Genomic DNA, 25683 nt, shown 5'->3' on the forward strand with positions numbered 1-25683 from the left:
ACAAGGGTCGCTTAAGAACGAAACTTTTTGTCAAAAAGGAAGATTAAATCTTCACAATTGTGAACTTTGCATTTCTATGGAGCACATCCCAATAGTGTATGCATATGGAGTATTTATCCTCAAGTTGAGTCCAGTGTTTGTGTATCCTAATATTAGTTCCTTGATGTAGGATTTCTGATATTGTTCACCGTTTTAATATAATTCCGATAAAAATATGGAAGGAGGAGTTCATTGAAGGCAATCTATCACGAGAGAACTGTAACTTGGAAAAAAACACAACATCATGACCAAAACAAAAACGAGGTAAAGACAAACGACAGAACACAAATCCCTAGACAGTCAAAATAAAGATTGAGCAAGTAGAAACCAGCAAAGAAAAACGGGAATGAAACCATGTGGCCCAGAAGAATATTCCGTTCCATTAATGACAGAGGATTAGTTACTCCAGATAGATATGCTGATGAGTCAAATCTGGTGATGACGTTGGATGCCCCAGAAAAGGTAATTAGATCATGTTCCATTAGCGGCAATCGTCTGATTGATTGCGCATGACAAGAACACTGTTTGTGATATAACGATAACTCAGCTATCTTCATGGATCCTTACGATTTTTCTGTCGGCGGTTTTGTTTATCCAGAACCATTGATTTGTGGACATGCCTTTCACACGGAGTGCAGCTGTTTATTATGCTGTTTATTAACTACTCCCACATTTTCTGTTTCAATAACGGATGTGTAGCGATTATCTTAACAAAAGAGAGTATTACAAAAGCCGACATTTACAGACTTTCTTTATCTTGCTCAAATATGAGGGCTTTTGAATTTCTCAGCCGTTTCGGACCCCTTAGCAATTGGCGAAACGAAAAACAGCATCAAAGGTAATATTCATTTCATACGTCTGTTTATCCTTAGATCTCCTGTTACGACCAAGCCACATCATTCGTCTCACAGTCTCCATCATTCGAAGCTGTTATAATAGTAGCAATTAGTTTCCAGTAAGTCGATCGTTCTTTTCGTTTAACTGAATGAAGTATCAATATTGCCATGCAATCTTGATATATAGAGCTAGTATGGCCAAAGTATTCGGTTATTACGCCTGTAAATAAAAGGAATGCTATAATGTTAACTATAAAAGAGAAATTTAAGCGCACCACATATTAACACCATTACGAAGTAGCCTCATCATACGAAGAGTTGGAAGCCTACACATCGACGATGATATCGCATAGGGTCTATTTAAGCCAGAGGAGGAAACTAGATTTTTGTTCTTTTTTCTTGTTGAAAACGCCAAAAACAAACTTGATGAATTATACATTGAAGAACCTTTATTTAACTTCCTCAAGCATTTAGGAACGGGAAACAAAACCGTAATTCGGTTGAAAAAGAAACACCCAAACAATACAGCATTATTTTAAAAGAAGTTATGAATATTGATTAAGATATGATATACAAGGAATGATAATTACTTGCCGTTTGAGTGGCATATATGTGGCAGAAATGCCACATAAGATTTCTATTTATTCCTATCGGACATAATTTTTCCGTAATTTTCTTTGAAATCACACGATAATCTGACCTAGCAATATTGGAGAGAAGCCGTCATTTACATTTGCTCCAAGTGAAAAATGAGCGCGCTTGTGAAATGAATTCATCGAATTGAAATAAAATGAGGACTTTATTGATTGCATTTCGATAAAAAAATCTGTCTTTTTTTAAATTTCAATACTAAGTATATGGCGAGGACAAACATCCTTGATGATTTAATAGAGAGCTCTAACTCCAAGGAAAATATGTTGATTTTGTGTCAATGTCACGGCGATAGAAGTAGTTTAATGTAACATGTACGATGGATGGCGTTTTAGAGTATTGCGGTTTTGCAAATTATATCGTATGAACGCTTATCATCGTACGTATTCGAATTTGGTAAAACCAAAAGATGAAGAGGTGAAAGATAGCAAAAATAAAAGGTCTTGGGTGAAAAACAGCTTACAAATATATATACTGTATCTTGCTGTATTTGAAACATTCCTTTGGGTTTACCACCAGGAAAGCTTCCTACGTACATTCTGAAGTAAAATGGTCTATGGTTGAATACGATTTATTGATATTTTTCCTGAGAGGTCCATTATAGGGTGATGTCTGAACTAGCGACATTGACCAAAAACAACCTTCTTGCGTTTTGTCTTTTGTCCAGACAACCACTTTAATAGTGAGTCAATCGGTCATACAGATCATAATACAATATTTTCAAAAGAAGTACTTTATATTCTTATGAAACTGGAACGAATATTCTGACATTTAACCCAAAACATATCTGACTAATACAAGTGAGCGAATAATTATAACTTTCTAGGCTTATGTTGGGCAGAAATTGGCACATCCTACGCATTCTAGGATAATACGACTATTATCTGTCAAAGTTGGTGGTATATTAGTATTAAAAACACTGTGTCAATACAGTGATAAACTATATTACCTAATATCGTATTATTTTGATATTCATGCCATGAAATCAAATATCACGCAATTTTTCTATTTAACTACTTTCATACAAAGACAAGATAGAAGTATAAATGACAGCTTGCGATTACATCGACGGAACCAATATACGGATTTAAATCCTGTTCTTTTCTTTAAATTGCACTATTTGTGATATTTGAACTAAAAACATTCATGTTTCCGTCCTAGTTTATTTAGAAGAACCTGATAATGTTAAGATATGAGATAATAAATCTTATGTCGGTCGCCATTTTCCTGTTGAGACTTTATCAAACCACTATAAATGATTTTAATTTTATCTGTGAAGTCTTGTTCCATTGGTGAACACCATGATAACCTGTTCCATTGGTGAACACCTTGACAACCAAACGGTGTACACGTGTTGGTGAACACCACGATAACCTGTGCCATTGGTGAACACAATGAAAACCTGTTCAATTTGTGAACACAATGAAAACCTTTTCCATTGGTGAACACCATGCTAACCTGTTTCATTGGTGAACACTATGATAACCTTTTCCATTGGTGAACACCATGCTAAGATGTTCCATTGGTGAACACCATGCTAAGATGTTCCATTGGTGAACACCATGATAACCAAACGGATTCCCCGTTGTTGAATACCATGATAACCTGTTCCATTGGTGAACATGATAACCTGTTCCATTGGTGAACACCATGATAACCTGTTCCATTGGTGAACACCATAATAACCTGTTCCATTGGTGAACACCATGATAACCTGTTCCATTGGTGAACACCATGATAACCTGTTCCATTGGTGAACACCATGATAACCTGTTCCGTTGGTGAACACCATGATAACATGTTCCGTTGGTGAACACCATGATAACCTGTTCCATTGGTGAACACCATGATAGCATGTTCCATTGGTGAACACCATGATAACATGTTGCGTTGGTGAACACCATGATAACCTGTTCCATTAGCGAACACCATGATAACCTGTTCCATTAGCGAACACCATGATAACCTGTTCCATTGCTGAACACCATGATAACCAAACGGTGTACTCGTGTATAAACCCGTTACAGTATGTGAAGAGTACGAATGACATAGTTCTGTAAATGTTGAAGGATTATTTTACCTAAACATAATTTTAGTGCATCTTATTGGAATTTTGGGATTGTATGTAAAAAGGGTTATTTTTTCACTGAGTTGATTTCACTTGCGAAATTTCAAAAAAAGTGTTCCATTGTGTAGCCATATTGGAACTAGACAGTTCAAGCAAGGTTATTTGAAGGTTATGCGCTCACAAACATGCTCACGTAACCACGACTATGTAGTACAGTGGTGATTTGTAGGTAGCTGTCTGCCATAAATGATTTTCGTATTATTAATTAGGCAGTTGAGTCTTCAATTTATAATTGGTTTCACCATATGACACTGTACTGTCTTTTGTATATTGCACAACACAGATGTTTTTTTTTTTAAGTCGCATGGTTCAATAATCAATATAGAGGTAGGTAACTTCAGAAACAGCGAGTTGTGTCGGTAATATCTGTTCAGTGGTGTAAGGGGGTAAAAAGAAGTGGCATAGGAAGTCTACAACTTCTGAACAAGTTTGAATGTTTTCTTCTGTGTTGTTTTAGAAGAAGCAATAAAATGCATTTATATTTTCTGAACCACATTGGTAATTTTTGAATGGTATCGAAATCCAAAGAAATATTACATTTCGTTTCGATTAAAGTTGTATAACATCACATCTTGTAAGATCCTTATGCAAATTTAATTGGTTTCTGTCGTATGGTCTTGGGAATTACAAAAAGAAGATATACATTCTACTTAATTATATCGGAAATGTATGTTAAATTAAAAAAATGTAATCTTGATTATCAATTTATCATTTCCGATTGGAAATTGATTCCTTAGAAGCGCGTTTAAAAGCTTTGATTCCAATATAAAATCTGTACATGTTATAAATGATTGAAACTGTGTTACAAAAAAACTCCGGTTTTACAAAAAAATGTTGTCGACTCGGAAAGATCCAACCACAAATATATAATTGTTCTTTTTATTTGAAATTACAAATGCAAATACTCAGTTGGATTCGAGTATCAAAAAGACTGATATACCCAGAATTATAATATTCCGATATCAATTATTTAATTTACATATCGTTTTTGATTATTCATGACTCGAAATAAAAAAAACAACTTTGAAATTACACCGACAAGATGCCATGAAGTACAAATGACACCCTACTAATGCATGCATGGAACCAATTTACGGTCTGCTTGCTGTCTCCATCCCGTCCATCCGAAAGGCATGCTTGATAATATCAAGTTGTAGCGTGTAAGAACTTTTTCCATCTATATCATGGGGCCACTTCCTGTTTAATGATAATTTGAAATGTTACACTTAAACACTTATTGTGCAAGGAACATTTCAAAAGTTGTCAAACTCTCTTTGTTTCTATAAAGGAACTGATTTTATATTTTGTCTGCTGCTTGTTTAGTGTAAGCAATTTTTAATCTGCCTTTAATTCTCTTCGTCTTTGTGTCTTTGTCGCTGTTTTCAAATTTTACAGCACCATTATGGAAGATTTTTTTGGTGAAACTTTTCTTGGCTTCTAAGGATAGACATGATTTAATATTCACAGTTTCATAATCTGTCGGGGAGCCACTACCTATTTGTCGATAACGATATTTTAAGGAATTATATGTTATGCTTCAGTACACAACTTACGTCAGTTAATTATATGCAGTGACGAAGGTCCAGACCCAGTATTGATTTGTATTTTGTATTTTTTAAACGCTAGTTGACCTTCTAAAACAAACATACAATTGTAAATCTTGGCATCGTCTTACCTCTTTTGTTTTATAAAACTGTGAAAAAAAAGAGGATAAAGTAATAATTGAAATCAGTTGCTGAGATTTACCATTTGAGAGGATTGAGTAGAGATCTGTTTTATTTACACGAGCAACACATGGGCTTTATCACGAGAAAATCAAAATCCATTTTTGAAGCAATAACAGGAGCAGTGCATGTAGACAATGCAAATAGAACAAGAAACTTTGTACATGTCGTTTCCTGTCCCAGAGGAAGTTGATAACGCAAGTAAATTCATGGAATGAAAAGGAAAAAAAAATATTGAAAGAAACACATGAAAAAGAAAGAATATGAGACAGGAAGTTATTTTGCAAATGAAGTTGAAAGACAAACTATGCTTCGACTGAAACAAAAATTTGATTTTGGAGGAGAAAAAAACTGAACAGCGAAGAGTTCAAACATAAGCTTGAAATACAATAAATAAATATACTGTTAATTGCATTACATAGATGACTCATACAAATTCCTTAATTTCGAATGGCAGAGAACAACCACTTCGTGATTTAAAAAAAGATGTTTTATATCCCAATTAAACACAATATATATGATTGCACGTGCTTTCCATGGCAACGTTACAACAATGCATCGATAATATTTTAAACTTAACAGCTGAAAACTTGATTTTTGTCGATTTTGTTTTGTTCTGTTTCCATATTACAGTTATTAAAAGACTAAAATGTTATTTTAAAGTTTCACAAGGTTGAACATGTGTTGACCTTGTGCACATTTTAAGCATAAAGCGCAAAGAAGTGTTTTGGTCAACGTCTTACGAAACAAAAAAATACAAAAAGATTTATTAGATTCATAAATAGAAAAAATATAAAATGTTGAATTAATTATACCCCATAAGTCATATAAGTCCTTACGTTTCTTCATATTTATACATTTCTGGCTTTTAAATGTTTTAGGATCTAATGAAGGTCAATGCAGAAAAAGCATTTCAAACGGACAAAGTAAGAAAGAGTTTAAAATACGATTTTTTCTTAAATGTTAAGCTGTACCTTTTTGAGATATCATAGTGCTGTATTTATCAGCTCACATTGAAGTTAGTTTGACAGTCGAATGATACTGACAACTCTTTAGAGAATTGTCGTGTAATTCGATTTTAACAGTGTATTGTATCGGTAGAGTTTTGTATCTGCTTTTTCATGATTTCTTTTGAAATTGTCATTAATCAGTTTTGTTTGTTTGAACATGATCCTATGCACTTTACTGTTGGAAGAATGTTCAGACCTGTATTTGAACTCTTATGTTAGTTGTTGATCCGAAGAATGGACTGACATTTCCTCTGATTTATAAGAATTTTATTTGTCACGTGTTTTGGTTCTTATAGATATGTTAGGTATTTCACAATTATTATATTTGTATATATGTACATGTATATGTATAAGGCACAGACACAGGCACTTGTCTCAGAATGTTTTCCCTTATATACCTTAATATAATATAACATATTATGGTATCAGGGACGGATCTAGAAATTGTTCAGGGGTTGTCACCAATACCAATTTGCAGTTTCTCTCTTCTTACTTCTTAAAAAGTCTCTGAAACGGTACCTGTAACCCCTTCAAGCTTGCGTCTCCGCTCCTGAAATAATTCAGTTTGCATGCATGCTAATGAACATTTAATTTTGCACTTTTAATGCCAATAGTACGCGCTTATTCAGGTATCATTCAATTTGTTATTTATTTCAGTATAGTGACTTGCAATAATGACTTGCTGATTACTTGTAATTAATTATTTTGTCAGATACTTGCTGACCTTTTTCCTTATTTATAAGGGAACCACCAACCTACGGCAAACGAGAGGTTTGACCAATCTCGCTCTGAAATATTGAACAATCATCCACTGCACCGAGATCCTGTAAGATTATATTTTGAAAAGTTAATGAAGGATTGCATTACGTAACTCTGTGAATGATATATTGTAACTTCAAGGTGGGTTTATTTTAAAATCAATAAACCGACCAGAGCAGTTTCTATTAAAAACTGTCCCTTCTGCTTTACTGTTTTGAGAGTTTCCTGACCGCATACGGTTAAATCAGATTGAATAAAAGGGCCCCTCTTTTTCTCTCTCGATCAGTGACAAAAAATGCAATAATTACATAAAAAATGGTACATAAGAAGGAGACTTAACTGTATTTTAACGGTATACTATAAAACACACAAAACAAAATAAAAGAATAATGGTTTACTTTTTAAATTGTTATTTGGATGGAGAGTTGTCTCATTGGCACTCACACCACATCTTCCTATATCTATCAGAACGATATTAGACTAGTATATAGTAAGACTAGCATACTATAACAAAGAATACTAGCAGTAACTAGAAGAAAAAAGATCAAAATACTTAATCTGTAGATACAAAATCATGCTATCTTTCATCATGTAAGAAGGTTTTTTAATTGCAAAAAAAAATCTGTATTGATATAATACAACTTAAGTTTTGTCAATTTCTTCCGTTTTCAATTATACATGGAAGTGTTGATTTAATTGGAAATTAAATACCATAGGATACTCATCTGTTGTACTTTATTGCGTCAAACTGGTTAACTGAGTCGAATTATTGATAATAACTGTAATTAAAATTATGTAACTGTTTCAGACTAACCATGTGCCTGGGAACAATCGAATATATTTGTAAAGATGAATGAAGAAAAAGAGATTTTGGTCCGCTTTTCTGTTTTATGCAGTTTGTACCGATTTCAAGACTACGGGTTTTTATATCAGGTACGCTGTAAGGCAGACAATCGAAAAGCCTATAACATTTATGAAGGTTAAATTCACTTTTATTAAAACTTACTTACGACTAAAACTAATGTTGCTTTGTATATAATACACAAGACTTAAAAGGCAGGCACCACTCCACGTTTGGTAGCAGATTTTGGTGCATTTATCTTAGATTAAGAAAATAATGATTGATATAGCCGTGTTGTCTTGAACTCATGTTGCAAGTTCTCATTTGCCCCTCAAACACAAATTCTTAAATTTGATTCTTAAATTTTGCGTTTCGATATTACAAAGTCTATATAACATTTTGAAAAGTTGGTTAATCTGGTACCAATATGTGTAATAGGCAAAAAAAATTCCTATACGGCATTGCAAATAAGGGAGTTAGGTTTTAAATGTCTGGTTCTTTAACATAACAAAAATCACTATGGTTACACGATGTCACGTGAGTACAATGACTTCTTATTCATTGGACAAAAGTGAGTTCTCAGTCAAAAAAAAGTCTGATCATTTCAACTAAAATCGATATTTTTCAAAAAATCATAACCAAGTAACTATATGAGCGATTTCCGATTTTCATAATATAGATACCAAAAGATTTAGAAATGTCTGAAGTTTTGTTGTTTATTTGGTTATCATATTATTCATGCTCATTTTAATTTGCTGACGAGAGGAACACAAAGAAAAATATTTCTCGAAAAGTTTGCTATTATTCTAACCAACTTAAAATCGTAAAAATTTGCATTTGCGTTTTAACTCATCAGATGATGAAAACGAAACTCAAAAAGGTTATGACTAAATAAAAAATTAAACTTCAGACATTTTTACATCTTTTGGTATTTATTTTATGAAAATCGCTCATACAGTTACTTGGTAATATTTTTTGGAAAATATCAATTTTAGTTGAAATGATAGGACGTTTTTTTGAGTGAGAACTCACTTTTGTCCAATGACTGTAGTTGATTCCCAAGACACGTTTGGTAAAAACTCGCTTTTTCAAGAAAAAAAATTGATGACATTTCAGCTTAGGACGAAGAATATATATTACTTTATATTTCTGAGGCTAAGGCTTTTCACGGTCGGCACATGCATACGTTAAATTCGTCGGATTATAAAACTTGGTTATTCTGGTTACATCTGAATATATAATGTTACTTTAAATTTGCTGTCTGACGTCTTCTTTGATACAGATCAAAGCTGCGATCTTCATTATACCAAAGGCCTAGCAAGGGTGACCTTTAAGTTTATTGATTGCCATTTGAAGACGAAGAGAAATTGCACAATATTACGTAGTTGTCCCGGGGATACTTATTTGATATATGCATAGATTTGCAATGAATGCATTTCTAAAACAGACTTTCTCAGTTGGGTAAGGGATTAAGAGATGATTATATTAGAATTTTAATGCTAAGTAGTTCCTTTGAAATTCTCGCTCTGAATACATCAAACGGGATTTCTGCAAAATCAATGTCAGCTAAAAAGTAGATCTTTGAAATTTCTTCATAAGCACCAGGTTTGACATTCATGGAAAGTAATCAAAGTGTTCGTCATTTGTTAGAAATATAAACAAATTTGTGTTCAAATTATTCATTTTAAAATGCTTCGAGGGTGAAATATTTTAAAGCACTTTAAATAAGTAGATTATTCATCTATTATATACGAATTCGAACATTATATATATCGTACTGGCGAATTTTAACTTATCTCAGTTGTTTTTGGACTATTTTTTACAAGATAACGAACTCGCCAAGTGAGGAATTCGTTCGTCGGTGCTCCTCGTCAGTCTGTTTTGTTACATATGACTTATCATTTATGTGACGGAATGCTTTAATACTTGGCATGTAATCGTATAGGAATGAGTTGTACCGTGTAACTAATTGACAAAGCTTCCTTTTTTAGTTGCAATTCTTTTTGCTTTTATTATGCCTATATATAATGATATTGGAGTTTTTTCGTTACATATAACTTAGCTTCTGTAGTAAGGAATGCTTTTATTTAACTATAGAATGCTGAGTTCCAGCGTGGAAGCTATTTTCATTTTTACCGGGAAGACACCAGTATATTTTATGAATTATCTTTTACATATTAACTGATCATTGCGGATTTTCACACTGTGTTGAAGAGGCATTGGTTGTTGTCTGCTGCTTTTCTTCTCTTTGACAGGGTTGTAGTCTCCCATTTCCTTTCTCAATATTATTTATTTTACCCGGTCATTGAACAGAGAGTAACATAAGTACATAGACAATAATAGTGCATTGACTTGACATATCAACGATATAAGGATGAGGCTTAGAAACGGGGCCGAATCCTTATATCGTTGATATGTCAAGTCAATGCACTATTATTGTCTTTATACTGCAATCTAAGAAACAACATTTTCAATTGTTGTTCAGTGTGTTAATGTTATTTATATTATTTTAATATTGGGAAAATTCCCCCTTTAAAAAGGCCTCATACCAAACATGCGGAGAAATATACACCACGCTGAAATGTACATCATTACCTGTTGAAAACCGCAATCAATGGTGAACGTTTTGTTTGTTTACAGACTAAAATATCAACAATAAACATAAAACATAATGATTTATAAGTTGCAAACAAAAAATATTAATAATTGATATAAGTTTTCCCAAAAATTGCAAAGGAAACAAGTTTGCGTCTTTAAACGCATCGTTGTTTACATTGGAAACAAACACAGGTTGAAGAGGTCATATGAATAATTAAATATGATCACGACAATTTCTATTTGAATATTCATGAGGAAAAGGGATATCAGGCCAGTGACTGTATATGACGTAGAAATATACGGTCAACGCATTTTGACTGCTCAAATAAAACGAGTGCAGTATAATTTATAATAACCACTGAACATGGAATACCGTTTTTATTGTCCGTCTAAATAGTTTTCGGTGTTTACTGAATGTGCAAGTAAATGTATGTTAATATATTCATATACTTATATATTCTGACTTCAAATATATTGTGTTTATATCATTTGTTTCGTCGTCTTTAATAAATGCGCACTTAGGTTTTCAGTTCGTGCGAATCGTCGCAAGTAGTCCCGGTAAATGTGGGCGTGTCCTATGATTGTAGCCTAATTGGGTCATGAAACTTTCGACCAATCAGAATGTCACAACCGTGAAGTTTTTATGTAATGTAATTATTCTATGATAGTTCAGAACAAAACACACTGTTAATAATAATTAATAATACTAAATATTGCGTGTATTGTCACCACGATCGTTGGCAACTTAAAACAAGAATAACATAAGCATGCTTAAAATATGAATGACATAATATAAAACATTTTCATTTGGAAGACCAAAGTACTTTTGCTTTTATCAAACAATCCCAAATTTAATTTAACTGCCAGGAATAATTTTCGTTCGATCTGTTTAATAACTAAGACAAGAATGACACAATTATGTTGAAAACATGAATGGAATTATGTAAAACTATTCCATTTAGCAGACTTTATTACTTTTGGCTTGAATCAAATATTCCATAAATTGATACAAATTTCATGTTTAATTTTCAGATGACTGCGTGAGTTAACTAACAATGTCATTCGGAAATTGAATCAATTATTTTTGCAGACAATGACTGGCTAATCAATGAAAAAAGTAATTCATACATATATATAAAAATGAGTATTATAACTATAACCAGCAAAATGTTTAAAAACTTTAGAGTTTTTGTTTCTTGATGATAAATTGATTTTTTTTTTTTTTAGTATGAAACTTATGGTGATGAAATGCAAAGAGAATGGGAAAAAACAAGAGATATATAAGATAAGGAAATATGTCACAGTTTTTTATATTCCATTCTGATATCCGTAATAACGTTAATACTGTATATGAATGTATGTTAGCAGGTGCTTTTTATAGAGCATTTCGGCATCCGACAGGGAAACGTTATCGAACTGCATGCCAATGCTTATTTAAGTTCACTAAGATATTTTTACATATAGATCATCTGTAACATGTATGGTCTATTTTAATTGTTTTGATTTGATCAGTATCTGTGTCATCCTCCTTTTGAATGTAGGTCTTTGTCGCTGTCTTTTGAAACAAAAAAAAATAGATTAATATTTATAATAGTTTCTATATCATTGTTCGGAAGTACTCTTGTACTGATGATAAGCTTTCGCTGTTTGGATAATGCACTTCCTTTGGGCAATCCTTTCGGTTGTCTTTTTTTTCCTCATAAGTCAAGCTGAGCCGGGGATTAAAGACATGACATTCACAGCCAATTTTGCTTTATACTTTCTCTAAACCTTTCAGTCAAGACTAAACGGAAGATGAATACTAAACTATATATTTTGATTTTCCGATAATAAATTGCCTGAAATGTCTGCTTTTGGAATATAAATTTTCGAAGTTGTTTTGCTTGCTTTTCGAAAAGTTTGTAGTCTTAGTCGGTTAATTGATATACAATACTTGAGAGTTAACGAATATTTATACAGGACTATATTGTCATCGGTTAAACCGGAAGCATGGTCTTCCTGTATTTGTTTTAATCACGGAATTGAAATTGGAAATTGGTGAAAGTATATTTGAAAGAGCTTAGAAATTCATTGCCCTCTTTGCATGAGTTACATGGACAGCTTACTTTTAATTTTTTAACGACAAAGTTAGTTGGCTTGTAAATATGTTAAAACACTGCCAAGAATATTCATCATAGCTTTTCCATGCATGGACATTCTTAAATTTATCTCTACAAAGGCTCTTTTGCTCTTATATATTCATTTGTAAGATAACTGTAGTTTGAGCAGACAATATAGTGGTCAGATGTTCGTCCTTTTTTATGTTTTGTTGCTTTTTTATATTTCAAAGCAAATTTTTCAGTTTTTCTATCTCTTTACGAGTCGCCTTTAAGATGCCATCTTGACTAGTTGATCTATATATATTTTGGACAGTAGGGACTTAATGATAACTGGCCGTGGTGGCGGCTGTTGAAAAGTTAACAACTTATTGGTTTTATCAATCCTTTCTACCGTCTTCATTCTAGATTCCCGAAACTCCGCAGAAAAATTGCACACGTGTTGAAGTTGTTGACATAATATTATGACATGAATTTTGTTCTCATTTGCATTTGGTACTCATTTTTAATTAGACTTTTACCCGATTTGTAATAAAATAAGCATCACGACGGGTTCCACATGTGGAGCAGGATCTGCTTACCCTTCCGGAGCACCTCCAAAAACCACTAGTTTTTTGTTGGGTTCGTGTCGCTTTGTCTTTAGTTTTCTATGTTGTGTCTTCTATACTATTATTTGTCTGTTTTTTTTTAAATTTTTAGCCATAGCGTTGTCAGTTTATTTTCTGTCTATGAGTTTGACTCTCCCTCTGGTATCTTCGTTCCTCTTTTTCAACACCAGGGCCGTTTTCGGCCAAAAAGGACTTCAACTTTTCTTAAAGTTAGTGTCATAGATTTAAATTTGCTTTCTTAGGTTTTAACAATATTTCGATGTGTTTTCGAACATGTGACCAAATTATGTAAATGCATTACAAACGTTTCTTTTTACATTGATTATTGTAGAACTAGGCTGACAAAGAAGAAAACCAAGTTAACTTTATACAAAAAGCGATTGTATTTGAGATCTAACATATTTCCACGCACATTGAATTAGTGATAATAAAAATGCTGAAAAGACTTTGTATGATTTTGCGTATTCATTTCTCTTTGTCCAATTCCACTAAATATGTCTTTACGTGTTGGCGTACACCGATTTCCTCATCATGTTACGGATATACTTTGTTGGAATTATATTAAATAATGTCACGAAACATACTGTCCACGTTCGTTAAGATCAAAGTGATTACTTCGTTGTGTTTCTACTTTTGATGCAGTCCAGTTATAACGGAAAGAATATGTCCTGTTGATAATTGTGTGTCAAATTAAGACCTATTAGCACTAAGATATTTGTATTAGCTCAGACGGTGTCCTAAGATAAATTTTTATGACTTTAAGTTAAGATTCGAAACACCAAATGAAACAACTAACATTCAATCACTGGAGTGCGTGTGTTATTTTAAGGTAACACGATACCGAATGACGTTACGCCACGAGTTATCGTTCCTGACGTTATCGAATAACGTTCATACATTCAAGCCAATGCATCAGGTCTTGCAATCATGGTAACTTTTTCTTGATACTTGATTCAGTAAAGGAAACGATTACTGTCCGGAGTTTGACTAATGTCCTGACAACCTGACAATGTCCTGACAGAAATGAAAATGCTAATTATTTTTTCTTATTATTGGATAGATTAACTTGAAATTTGGATCTAAGCAAGATGAGAACTTATATTTAATAAATAAAAGGGAAAAAATGAAAAACATATTTTTTTAGAGTTGGAAAACTTGACCTGACGAAATTGACTTTGAAACTTCTTATATCCTGACAGCTATGAACCAGCGATTTTTTGTATTATTAACAGCATAGACAAACTCAATACAATGGCAGATTAAAACATTTAATACAATAATACAAGAAAAAAAAGAAGAAAACTTGACCTGACCATCTACATCTTTCCCGTGACTAATGTCATGACCGATATAAATTGTTTATAACTTTTTGTTTCTTCGAAGGATCGACTTCAAATTTGATGACAAGTTAGATTCTGACATATAATATAGAGATATAAGAAACGGATCATTTAAAAATAATAATTAAAGAGTTAGAAAACTTGACCTTACCAACATCGACTCTGCCCAGACTTATGGCCTGACCGATGAAGAAAATGTTAATAACTTTTTTTTTGTTATTGCTCATTGTTAATCTTTAAAAATGTATTACTTTACATTTAAATATTCTGTTTCTTTAAAATTTAAGCATCTGAACGATTTATCGACATATAATAGACTGAGTGTTATCACAAGTCTTTATTCTTGGTATATGTTTGCAATAAATACCTGTTCTTGATGAACGCCGTATTCCCATAAAATTTTGTTTTGAAAGTAGAAATCTAATCTAAAGAAACTTAGAATGATGTGTAAAAAACACTGGGAATTGTTGGTACATCTATTAATTCGTGTAAAAATGGTCGTCAAAAACACCGCTCGGGCAAAATGGAAAAAGGAAATTTATCTGGATGAGAATACGGATAGAATTAGGCGATAATGCACAATACAAGCAGACTTTGCAACTCATACCAAAATTAGTTTGTTTGTACGGAATGTTAAGAAAGTGGTTTACTTGGTTATTTTGTCGAATATCTTTCTCTATGTTCCAGTATAAAAAGTCTTTGAAATTCATTGTTCTGTACAGAGTAAATTCGATATAGTTTCGGAAATGTTTTGAAAATAAAGTGCTAGATTTGTAATCCTATAGACCAAGTCTACACGGGATAGTCAGCAACACCGCAATGAAGCCTGAAAAAGTTAACGTAGGCTGAGAAATACATGGGAACTTGATTCGGCAAAAATAAAATGAAAAAAGCAGGCCCCGTTACAGTCTGATTGAAGCCATCCCCAAGTTGCCACTTGCACCTATAAACGTAATTTGATAGTCGGGACTGGCTATAGTCAGACTGGTTTCGTTACAAATTTTTTCTCTCCAAATTTACAATCAAAAGACTGACTAATTATTATTCAAACGGAAAAAAGAGACTGAAATAGCTAGATCTTGAAATCCTTTTGATTTTTTTTTCGTGTTAATTAAGCTTGCACGGGTATTCGGTGGTAGTGTGTATTTTTTTGTGTGATTTGAGGTGGAAATACTGTACATGTACAAGTTCAAAGACAACACGACTGAAAGAAAATTAACATAGTTGCCTTTTTATGCCCTTAGGGACATATTGCTCACATACTTAGGCAGCAACCAATTGATTTTCTGGGGGAGGGCTATGGATTTTGAGACCCTCCCAGAAAATCAAATGGTTGCTGCCTTATCGTCGGGAAAAGCCCGAGGAGTTTCACAGTATTTAAAGGAGTTTTTAGAACAAGCATGCAACTTCCATGTAGATCATTTCTTTCTGTGGATAGATATACTATATAAAAAAAAAATCATATACATTTATGTATTTTGTAATACTAGTATAAAATGTATTAGCATGAGCTTTAGAAACACGATGGAAAGCAAGACTCGCCGAGTGCAAAACTTTTTATAATTCTGACAATGTATATTACACATAATTTCATATTTTGTTTATTTCCTACAATTTACATCCCAAGGCCTAGGGTGAATAGGGATAAAATATGATCACTTGGTCTTCTTCCGACCGGCAGTAAAATGCTTCCAAAGTGAGGCGTCCATTTGGCTGTGTGGTTTGTATTATTTATTGTTAACTGCGTCTCGAACATGCATAAAATATTTGCCACTGGACGTAAAGCTACCAGCAATCAATCCTACAATTCAAAATCGCCGCTTGAAACTAATAGACCACGCAACATCGTATTGTTTCACCCATGTAAATTCGACCGTCAATCCCACACTTGACAGTCTTTTTGCTTCAGGTTTAAATTGTGTACCTGTTTTTTAAAGGTGCGCATATTCCTTCATGTGGAATTTCAAGCTTGAGCTTTTATGTTTCGCAGTTATTTGTTATATACATCTTTACTTATAAAGAATGCATATATGATCTCAAGATTTGTTTTATAAAATAATTTTCCACAAATGACAGACTGTTGAACTAATAGTGAAATTTTGCATACAATTTGCAATGTTTGTCCGACTGGCTGAGCAAGCAACTCACACATTTACACCACGCAAAGTACAATATACTGATGTACAAATGTACGTAGCAAGTCAAGAATATAAGTTTTGAATTTTTCTTTGAGTTTTGTTATTTTATTTATCATGCATGAACTATTTGCCAATGAACGTTAAACAACCATCAAAAACAGAGCAATTATATCACTGTTAACTGAATCAAATTTTTAAAGTACTATTTTTTCTGCATGGCTGAAGCAATGACACCACCATTGTCATAAAGGATGGAGTTTAAAACTCAGTAATTCAAATGAATAACACGTAAAATAAATGTCATGTTATTTTCACTCGAATTTTACAAAAATATAAAGGTATAATGTTCGTTAAGTGTAAAAATCAGACGAGATTAATGTTAAATTAATGTTAGTGAAATGTGCAGGACGAAATAAGTTATATCAGTAGAATCTCATATCACTAGGAAATTTAAGGGAACCTGACAGGGAAACGAAAATAAAATAAACACCCTTCAGATCCCGACACATTTTGTGTTTTCCATTTCTCATATCTCTGAGGAGAATAACGTTACATTCTGTATTCAATAACGTCACACGTTTTCGGTCAAATTCTAAGGGTATCAATCAATTTTGAAGCCATTTATCTCAAAAACAAGGATGGTGACATATGATTTTCTATACATGTATGAATTCAGTTTGTAATTCTGAATATATGTTAGTTTTTTGTTGTTCTCCGTATATAAGAACATAGCCATCAATTGGAAAATCTAAAAAGGTTAGCCGAAATACAGGCATTTCCCCTATATACCTAAGTAAATTTGTCGCCCAATTCGACGTTTTCTAATGAAAATACCAAGAAAACAAAAATGGTGACCCCCATTTTTTATTACATATTTCGATGTAACTCGATGCAAAAACGCGTATGCCAAAAAGTTTAGAAATCGGGAGATATGCCATTCGGTATCGTGTTACCTTAACATTGGATGGATTTGAATGAAGGTAACGAATTGGCTACGATTTTTAATGATAAAGCAAGACACATTTATTTGAAAAACGATACTTTTATTCCGCGAGCCGTTATAATCCTAATCGTAGTAAAGCGCCATTTTCTTTATGAGATGTAAAATCTAAATGTGTGTTTGTGTACGAAAGTATTATAATTACAATAGGTTGTTCAAATGTGAAGAAAATAGCAACCCAACAACACAGTAAAAAGACCGGTGTATATCATAAATTCTCTCTTCTTTTTTTTTAATGAAAACTATAGTTTGTAGATAGTTGTCTAATTGGCAATAATACCACATCTTCTTATTTTTGTATAGATATAGAATCAACAATACTGTTAATTATATTGACAAATGATTGGCAAACCATTTGTTAGAATAGAATTTATAGTAACTATTGCAGGGAAATGTTGATTGCATAAACTGCAATTTTCGATAAAACTGCAAAGAACTGGAATAATGCCTCTTTCTTGAGTAATATGCAAAGTAAAGTGTGATCTTCTTTTATCTTTTATTTTTTGTCTTTTGAATACTATCACTCTTTGCTGATGGATAATGTCTTGTGTCTGTCTTTTATCTCGGAACATCTGTTTGTCAAATATGCAGAGTAAACGAATTTCTGTATATTCATAACAAGGATTAGAGGTCAAAACTCAATTAGGATCACACGTGATTTATGTATTTTGCATCCCAAACTTTTTGTCTTGAGCAAACCTATGAATGCTACTTGTTGAGCAAATGTGATAAAAGAGTCCGACTTTATTCGTAAAAATGGATATTCGCAGAACTCTTCTAACGCTACTGAAAATCAAACCTAAATGTCTGGTTAGAAATCAGGAGATTATGTCTATGTCAAACGTTTTCAGACTAAGATAAATATCATCATGGTAATTGAAGAGGGAGCGGTATATTTTGTACTTTGCATTTTGTGTTAAATATTTTGTTAAATTTTGTGATTACTATTTTGATCACCGATATTATGTTTGAATATGCAAACACAGCTTACAATGATACATAATGTCAATGTCCCATGTTCAAAGGGGCGTTAAAATATATGTATTATGATACCGTTTCCATGTTGGTCATTGGTCATTGGAAAGCTAGAAAAATTAACCCAAATAGTCATGGAAATGAAAACAATGGGAACGGCATGGACTCTAAAGTATTTTCACCTTTGCGTGACTGGTTTGTCTGAATAAAGACACTTTGGATATATTTTAAAACAATATTAGAAAGCCGTATTTAAAAAATCAAACTGCGCTAGAACTCCTTACCATCTTCAAACCAATGCCAATAATAGAGCTGAGGATATTCTGCAAATTGTAGTAATTGCTATTTACTACAGTAAATTGGTACTGCTTTCTCATTAATTTTATTTTATTTGTCTTACAAGCGCCTGTATCACACACCTCAGCCCGACAAAATCCCATGTGTTTTGACTCTGAAGACAAATGTGTTTGACCTTGGCCTCATTTAACCGGACGTATCACCAACCTATCAGGTCCTCTATCGTCTTATTTCTTGATTAAAACCGCACAAATGCAATTTGTTAAATCGATAATCACATTTTTTATTTATGCTGACCACAATATGAACTTTTTTGCTCGTTTGCTGCGCTAACTTACCAAAAAGTTTGATAATATGATTGAAGATAAGTGCAGAAGACTTCATCGGCATATTTTCATGCTGCAGTTGAGATATCTATATGCACCATTAAAGGCAAAATCACAATAAACAAAAACAAAATTTCATATTGTACGTTTATAACAATAACAGTTTGACATTATTCGTGAAAATGGGACTGAATAATAAAAGGGATGACATTTTTGCCATTTGGAGTACCTCTGAGCTTTATCATCATCCATTGTCATCTTAATTTGAGCTTTAATTTATGATTTAAAGAAAACTAATAATTTTAAATCGGTGACGGTGGACAACTAGAGTTTGGCGTTTTGATCATGTCGCAGAGTTCTGATTCTTCTTGAATGCTTCCCCTGTAGTCATAGTTTCTGTTACGACATCGTCCGTTTTCAAATTTCTGACGGCCTACTTTTGGTAAAGGTAGTAAATCGGTTCTGGAATGTGGTGTGTATTTAGAAAGAAGTGTGTTATGAGTACACGATAAGTCCGCCATCTGATAATGTAATCCCTTTTTACCTTTTAATACTCTATATTTATTTCCTGTAGTAGTCGAAGCTAAAACTGTTGAGTGTGGATAAGTTAACGAATTAAAGTTTTCTCCGTGAACAAGACATCTACAGAACGTCCGAATGAAAGTTCGCCGGAATTTTTGTCCAAAAGCACAATAGAGTATAAAGTTGATAGCACTATTGAATGTAACCATGAAATTACGAATTGTTGACAGTATCTGCCACCCGTACACATGTATGACATAACTATTCACAGAAAACGCTACGTTGTACACCAGAGCAGGTAATTGGCATATCATAAACACTATGACAACAGATACCAACATGATTGTCACATTATTTTCACGTGACTGTCTGACGTTCATATCTTTACGCTGCTGGTGCGACCTTCTCACCGCAAAGATAAGAAATGTATTTAAAACTGCTAATGATGTAAGAGGTATGAAGAACATAACGAAAAGATAAAGCCACAAAAAATAGACTTGACGGTACACATTATTTTTTCCAAAATCTGTAAAAGCATAATCCAGTTCTGTCGTGTTCGTTGTGTTATTATCTCGGCGGATGATCTCATAATCAAACCACCGATTTACGTTAAATAGGAATGACGTCACAGACACGAAGGCTATAACGAGCCGTGCTCTGGCTATAGTGCACATCCGAGCTGCTTTAAGTGGATGACACACGGCTATGTACCGCTCAACCGTAAAAGATACGGTCAACCATAAAGTTGCTGTTTGAGCAATTAAGGCGAACGGGTAAATATATTTAACGATATACGGAAACACATATCCTTTAAATCCAATTGACAGCTGTGGCAGCACCATTAGACAGAACGTTCCCAGAAGCACCATTCCATCCCAGACAGCCAGTGCTGTAAGGTAACAATTTGTGGATGAATGCATTGTCCTTCTAGTCAATACTATCACTGTCAAACTGTTGCCCACAAGGCCGAGGACGATAATTATTATAGCCATAAACCCGTTCATGTATCTTTCGAGTAGGACCGAATCTACTAGGTGATGCTGCTCACTGTCAACAGCGATTGGTAGAAATGTCGTAATATCCAAGTGCTGTGATTGATCTCGTGGAAAGGACGGATTCCAGCCGGTTTTATTGGAAATAAACGACAGCATCGGGGTATCCTCCGTTTCCATAGCAACTACCTGCATTTGAATATGGTCTTTCGAAATCTTTAACTATGGGAGAAAAGGTGACTTCAATATTCTGATCTCTTTGATGTTATTGTGATGGAAATTGAGTTCCTTTCGGTTCGATTGTAATTGTTGAGTGAATTACTGGATTAACGATTCGCATGACTCTTTCCTGAAAATGTAATGAAGATGCATTATTCAGCTGGAATAATTATTTAAAATGAAAATTCTGGACTCTTTTATTCACTGAAACACTCGTATAAAAGTTCCATGCTAGAAGAACTAAAGCAGAAATCCATGTCCGACTATCTCAAACTTAAAGCATTTATAATCTCCAAGGAGAATTTTATTTGACTATGCAGACAATTTTCATCTGTATTTAACATGAAAACAACGTGTAAGAATTGATTACGGTTCAGTGCTCCCTCTATATTTGTGCATTGATTAATGCAGATTTATATATTATTTTTGTTAGAAGTCTGGAATTGTTAATTTTTTTCACACGTCTTAGATTACTTTCAACATGTATGGTACCATATCGTTTTGTATTCTGAATGTGTATTGCACTTATAGTTATCCAATAATTTACTCCTATCCATAATATTCTCAAAATGATACATTTTCGCATTGTTTTTTGTTTTTTTTATAGTTAACTATGTAGACTTATTTGCTTCATAAAATGTCAATATTGTATTCCGTTATTGCAAACCTTAACAATACACATCAAAGCATAATTAGGTAGACAAATATGTATACTAGTCTATATTAGTGAACTGTGAATACACAATAGGATTATTCCTTATCAAGAACACGTGTTGCATACATTCTTCCCAAAGAATAAACATGAAATTCTATAATTTCATTGGTCGCTAACACTTTACTATATTTTAACTTGCCTTATGAATGAAAGTTATAAGCTTGACATAGTCAATGAAATTCTTTTTGAAGGCATAAACAATTATTTGGATCAACATTATGAGTAAATAGGATGAAATCCCGTAAAAAACAAATGTGAAAGTTTCGTAGAAATCAAAGAAATTAAACAGTTTCAAGGTAAACATTTCAGTCTGTGCAAAATAAAAATAAAAAACCATTGGTCTCTTTGGAGATTTGCCTCATTCTGGCAATAATACCAATTCTACTTATTATTTTTTTTTTTTACATCGGATGACCGTGAGGGCATTCCAGTGTTATGTTGTCGCAGACATTTCAACCCACGTGATTTGAGTTTTTGACTGATAACCGAACGTATTTCGTATAATTACACGGATATAATATAGTGCAAAATAACATTCCTTATCGCTTGTTATATATTAATTTCATCAATAAATAGTCACGAAAATGATTTTTTAGAACATATCTTTATGAATTGGTTTGTCCTAAGAAATATATTATATATCAATAACAAATCCGGAATATCGAAAATTTGTGTTAACGCGTGCGGAAGAATATCTTTAAGAACGTTTTGCAACAAACGCGGGAATAAATGAATGTCTACTCAAATCCAATCTTGCAGAAAAACGAATTATAACAACGGAGTGTCCACCATGCACTTGTACTGCACTTTAATTAGAAAAGTAGACTAGAATGATATACAAATGGATGAAAATTATATACAATTGTAACACAAATATTAATATATTATAATAACAACAAACATATAGTATACTGATAAAAAATGATTATTTCACTTAAATATAAATTAATGTTATTACAGGCTGTAATTTATCCCTCATCCACGCAGGAACGTGTCTCATAGAAAATATACTATGTACCTTAACCTAACTTCCACGTATGGAGATATGTTTTTTTCTTATAAAAGTGCTTGTGATCATTCACTAGAACTTGCGGTCATCCGATGTTCAGTACTTCAGTACTTTGATTTTATATACACTATATGGAACAATGAAATAAACTAAGGTTGAACAACTCCAGCACAATGCATTGAAATAAGAAACTGTTTCCGTTTTTTGCCTCATGATTTGTAAGAAAAATCCTTGAATGTGTCAACAACCCTTAAAACATACGAACAAGATGATTTATATATCAATGGAAATCCCATGATGCTTGAAATAGCGTGTGAAAACTTGGAGCAAACAAATGATCTTAAATAACACCGTATAATGAAACAGTTCTTCCAAGTTCATAACAATTATTTCAATCACGAAATATGTTTCCGTTCGTTTTGCGTGCGCAGTTTCATTGCGCGGTATTGATCATATCTGATAGCCTTCATTTGACATGAAGTGAAACGGCCAATTATGCATGTATGCTTACACTAATAACCGAATCTATGCTGAATCATAAATTCTATTAAATGGAAATAATATCAATGGGCTGTTTAATCAGCAATAAAAAAAATTACCACCTCGTAAATTCACCTCGTGATTCCAGTTACGTAACAATTTGCTACGTTAATTGTATTCATTAGAAAGTCGTTTATCCTCCGAACTTTCAATATCATAGCAAGTTTGGCTTTGTTGCTGTTTTTGATTAGCACATTTGATAGTTTTAGATTGAATTGACAAGATTCAGTGTTTTATAATTACCATTTTTATTTTTATGAATGGAATTATTGATGGTTGTGAAATTGGTATTGTACTAAAGTAGGACGCATTTCTTTTGCAGAATTATTTCACAAACGTTTATGTGAAGGTTCAACTCGTGTATAGTTGTTCTAGTGTTGGATGCCTAATTGATACCTTTACAATGTGATAGAAACTGTGGAGAAATCAAATTGACCCCTTCTAATAATTCATCTTTTAGTTTATTGAATTTTCGCGGGCTTCTGCTGTAGATTGAGATCAACTGCATGAGTTCGATTCTTATTACACTTTGAATGTTAGATGTTCAGAATAATTAACTGTCAATATAATTATGTAGTCATGATCAATACCTTAAAGTAACGATGACCGTTGTTTATATGTAATAACAGCTAATCTTCCTCGTATTAACCTCAATTTACACATTTCACAAATTGGCAATAAATCCAATATAGTCTTCATCGTGTTCGCCTGTTACCCAGAGGCATTGCTTTAACTAACGGTCGTCATCATGGAGACTGTTACCCAGAGGTTTTGTTGAAACTTACGTTAGGACGACAGGGCTAAGCATCTCCTTCTGTTAATGATACAGGTCTTAATTTAGACGAAAAAAGTACTTCTGGGAACACACGGATTTTAAAGGAGTATATACAAATGTAGAAATCGCTTTCAAGTGGAAAACCACAAAGAAAGACACAAATGACAGCATTGTCATCATCATTTCCATTTGAATTAAAACGTAGTAACATTCGCCCATTCGAAAAGATAAATGGGTCCCATGTTTAATGAAACCGAATCTCAAACTTATTCCTTACTTCTATGAATTCACAATAAAAAAAAAGAAACATGAGGTGTATGCCATTAAAACATCAACTCGACCATATACCCCCACCTTTTCCACACAAAAAACCAAAAACCCAACTCAAATGCGACTTATCAGTGGATTTTACTTGCTTGAGCAACATGATAGCTGACACTATTTGAGCAGGTACTGCTAACTCTTTAGGTACTGTATATATTTCTTTGTCTATATAGTGTTCATAGTTTTTATTTTTCGATTTTTGTCTATTGGTCATTGTGTTGTCTGTTTTTCTTAAAGTTTGATGTGGTCTGCGATCTTTTACTTTTTCAAATGCTATCATAGCATCAAACTTTCTACGTCTTCAACAATTTTTTAAATGCATTTGAAATGAAAGCTATCACTTTTACTTCTATATTTGCTAGACATAAATATAATTGTTATGATTGACGTCTAAGCCAATCAACCTAATGTTTGTGCGGAACACCTATATTGTTACCGATTTGATTTCTTATTTTTTAATTATAGTAATAACAAAAATTATCAAAGACAGAAATGACATGTCACGAATGCAAAAATAATTTCTTTGTTGCTTTATAAAACTATTACGTGATATATTCTGGGATTTTTTATTGCAAAAGATAAGGCGCCGAAACATGCAACACTCCAATCGCAAGTAACTTCAATTCGTAACTTTAATAATTATACATTTCAGTCATCACAAAAGGCGTCAAACATTTTAATGAAGAAGAGATAAAGACAATATGGAAATAATAAATAATTTTTCAACGATTGTCATAAAAAAAACCCCAACAACATGGTTTCCACATCGTCTATGCCTCAATTAATTCTACGTCGTCGTATTTGCGGCAAAATATTTATTTCCCTCAATACCCCTGAAGTTTCTTGTTTGCAAAGTTTGGCCACTCTACTTCCATTTTTGACTATCTGTAAGCATTAGCTATATAACACTGTTATGCTTATTTTACATCAGCCTTAAGTTTGCGATTATTTTCATACATTTTGTTCCATTAGCAAGTAATTTGCGAATACTTTTAAGTAATATCATAGCGTATCACTTGCTCTCAATTTAGTACCATTAGCAAATAATTTCAACTACTTGTATACCACTACTAGGTACACATATAAGGCCTGATTGTAAAAAAGTGGCAATACTAACACTTCAAATTATGGCAATTTTATCCCACGCAGTGATGTCGCGGGGGCTCGTTGCGGAGGGTATACTATTTGTTTAAACGTTCGTCGATATTCTCTTTGTCGCAA

General features: G+C 33.0%; 2 protein-coding genes across 6 annotated transcripts in view; one reads left to right on the forward strand and one right to left on the reverse strand.

Moving 5' to 3' along the window:
- Nucleotides 1-25683, forward strand: part of LOC134714572 (focadhesin-like) — a 292611-nt gene that overhangs the window by 16608 nt on the left and 250320 nt on the right. The gene's annotated exons all lie outside the window — the stretch shown is intronic.
- LOC134714570 (FMRFamide receptor-like) overlaps nucleotides 19500-25683 on the reverse strand; it is a 43957-nt gene continuing 37773 nt past the window's right edge. For all 4 annotated transcript variants that reach the window (XM_063575924.1, XM_063575925.1, XM_063575923.1 and 1 more), the window contains one exon: nucleotides 19500-21229. In XM_063575924.1, coding sequence (XP_063431994.1) covers nucleotides 19669-21075 — 1407 coding nt within the window. In that variant the 5' untranslated portion in view covers nucleotides 21076-21229 and the 3' untranslated portion in view covers nucleotides 19500-19668. The remainder of the gene's footprint in view (nucleotides 21230-25683) is intronic.

This window comes from Mytilus trossulus, chromosome 4 (genome assembly GCF_036588685.1).
Source record: "Mytilus trossulus isolate FHL-02 chromosome 4, PNRI_Mtr1.1.1.hap1, whole genome shotgun sequence".
Classification (NCBI taxonomy): domain Eukaryota; kingdom Metazoa; phylum Mollusca; class Bivalvia; order Mytilida; family Mytilidae; genus Mytilus; species Mytilus trossulus.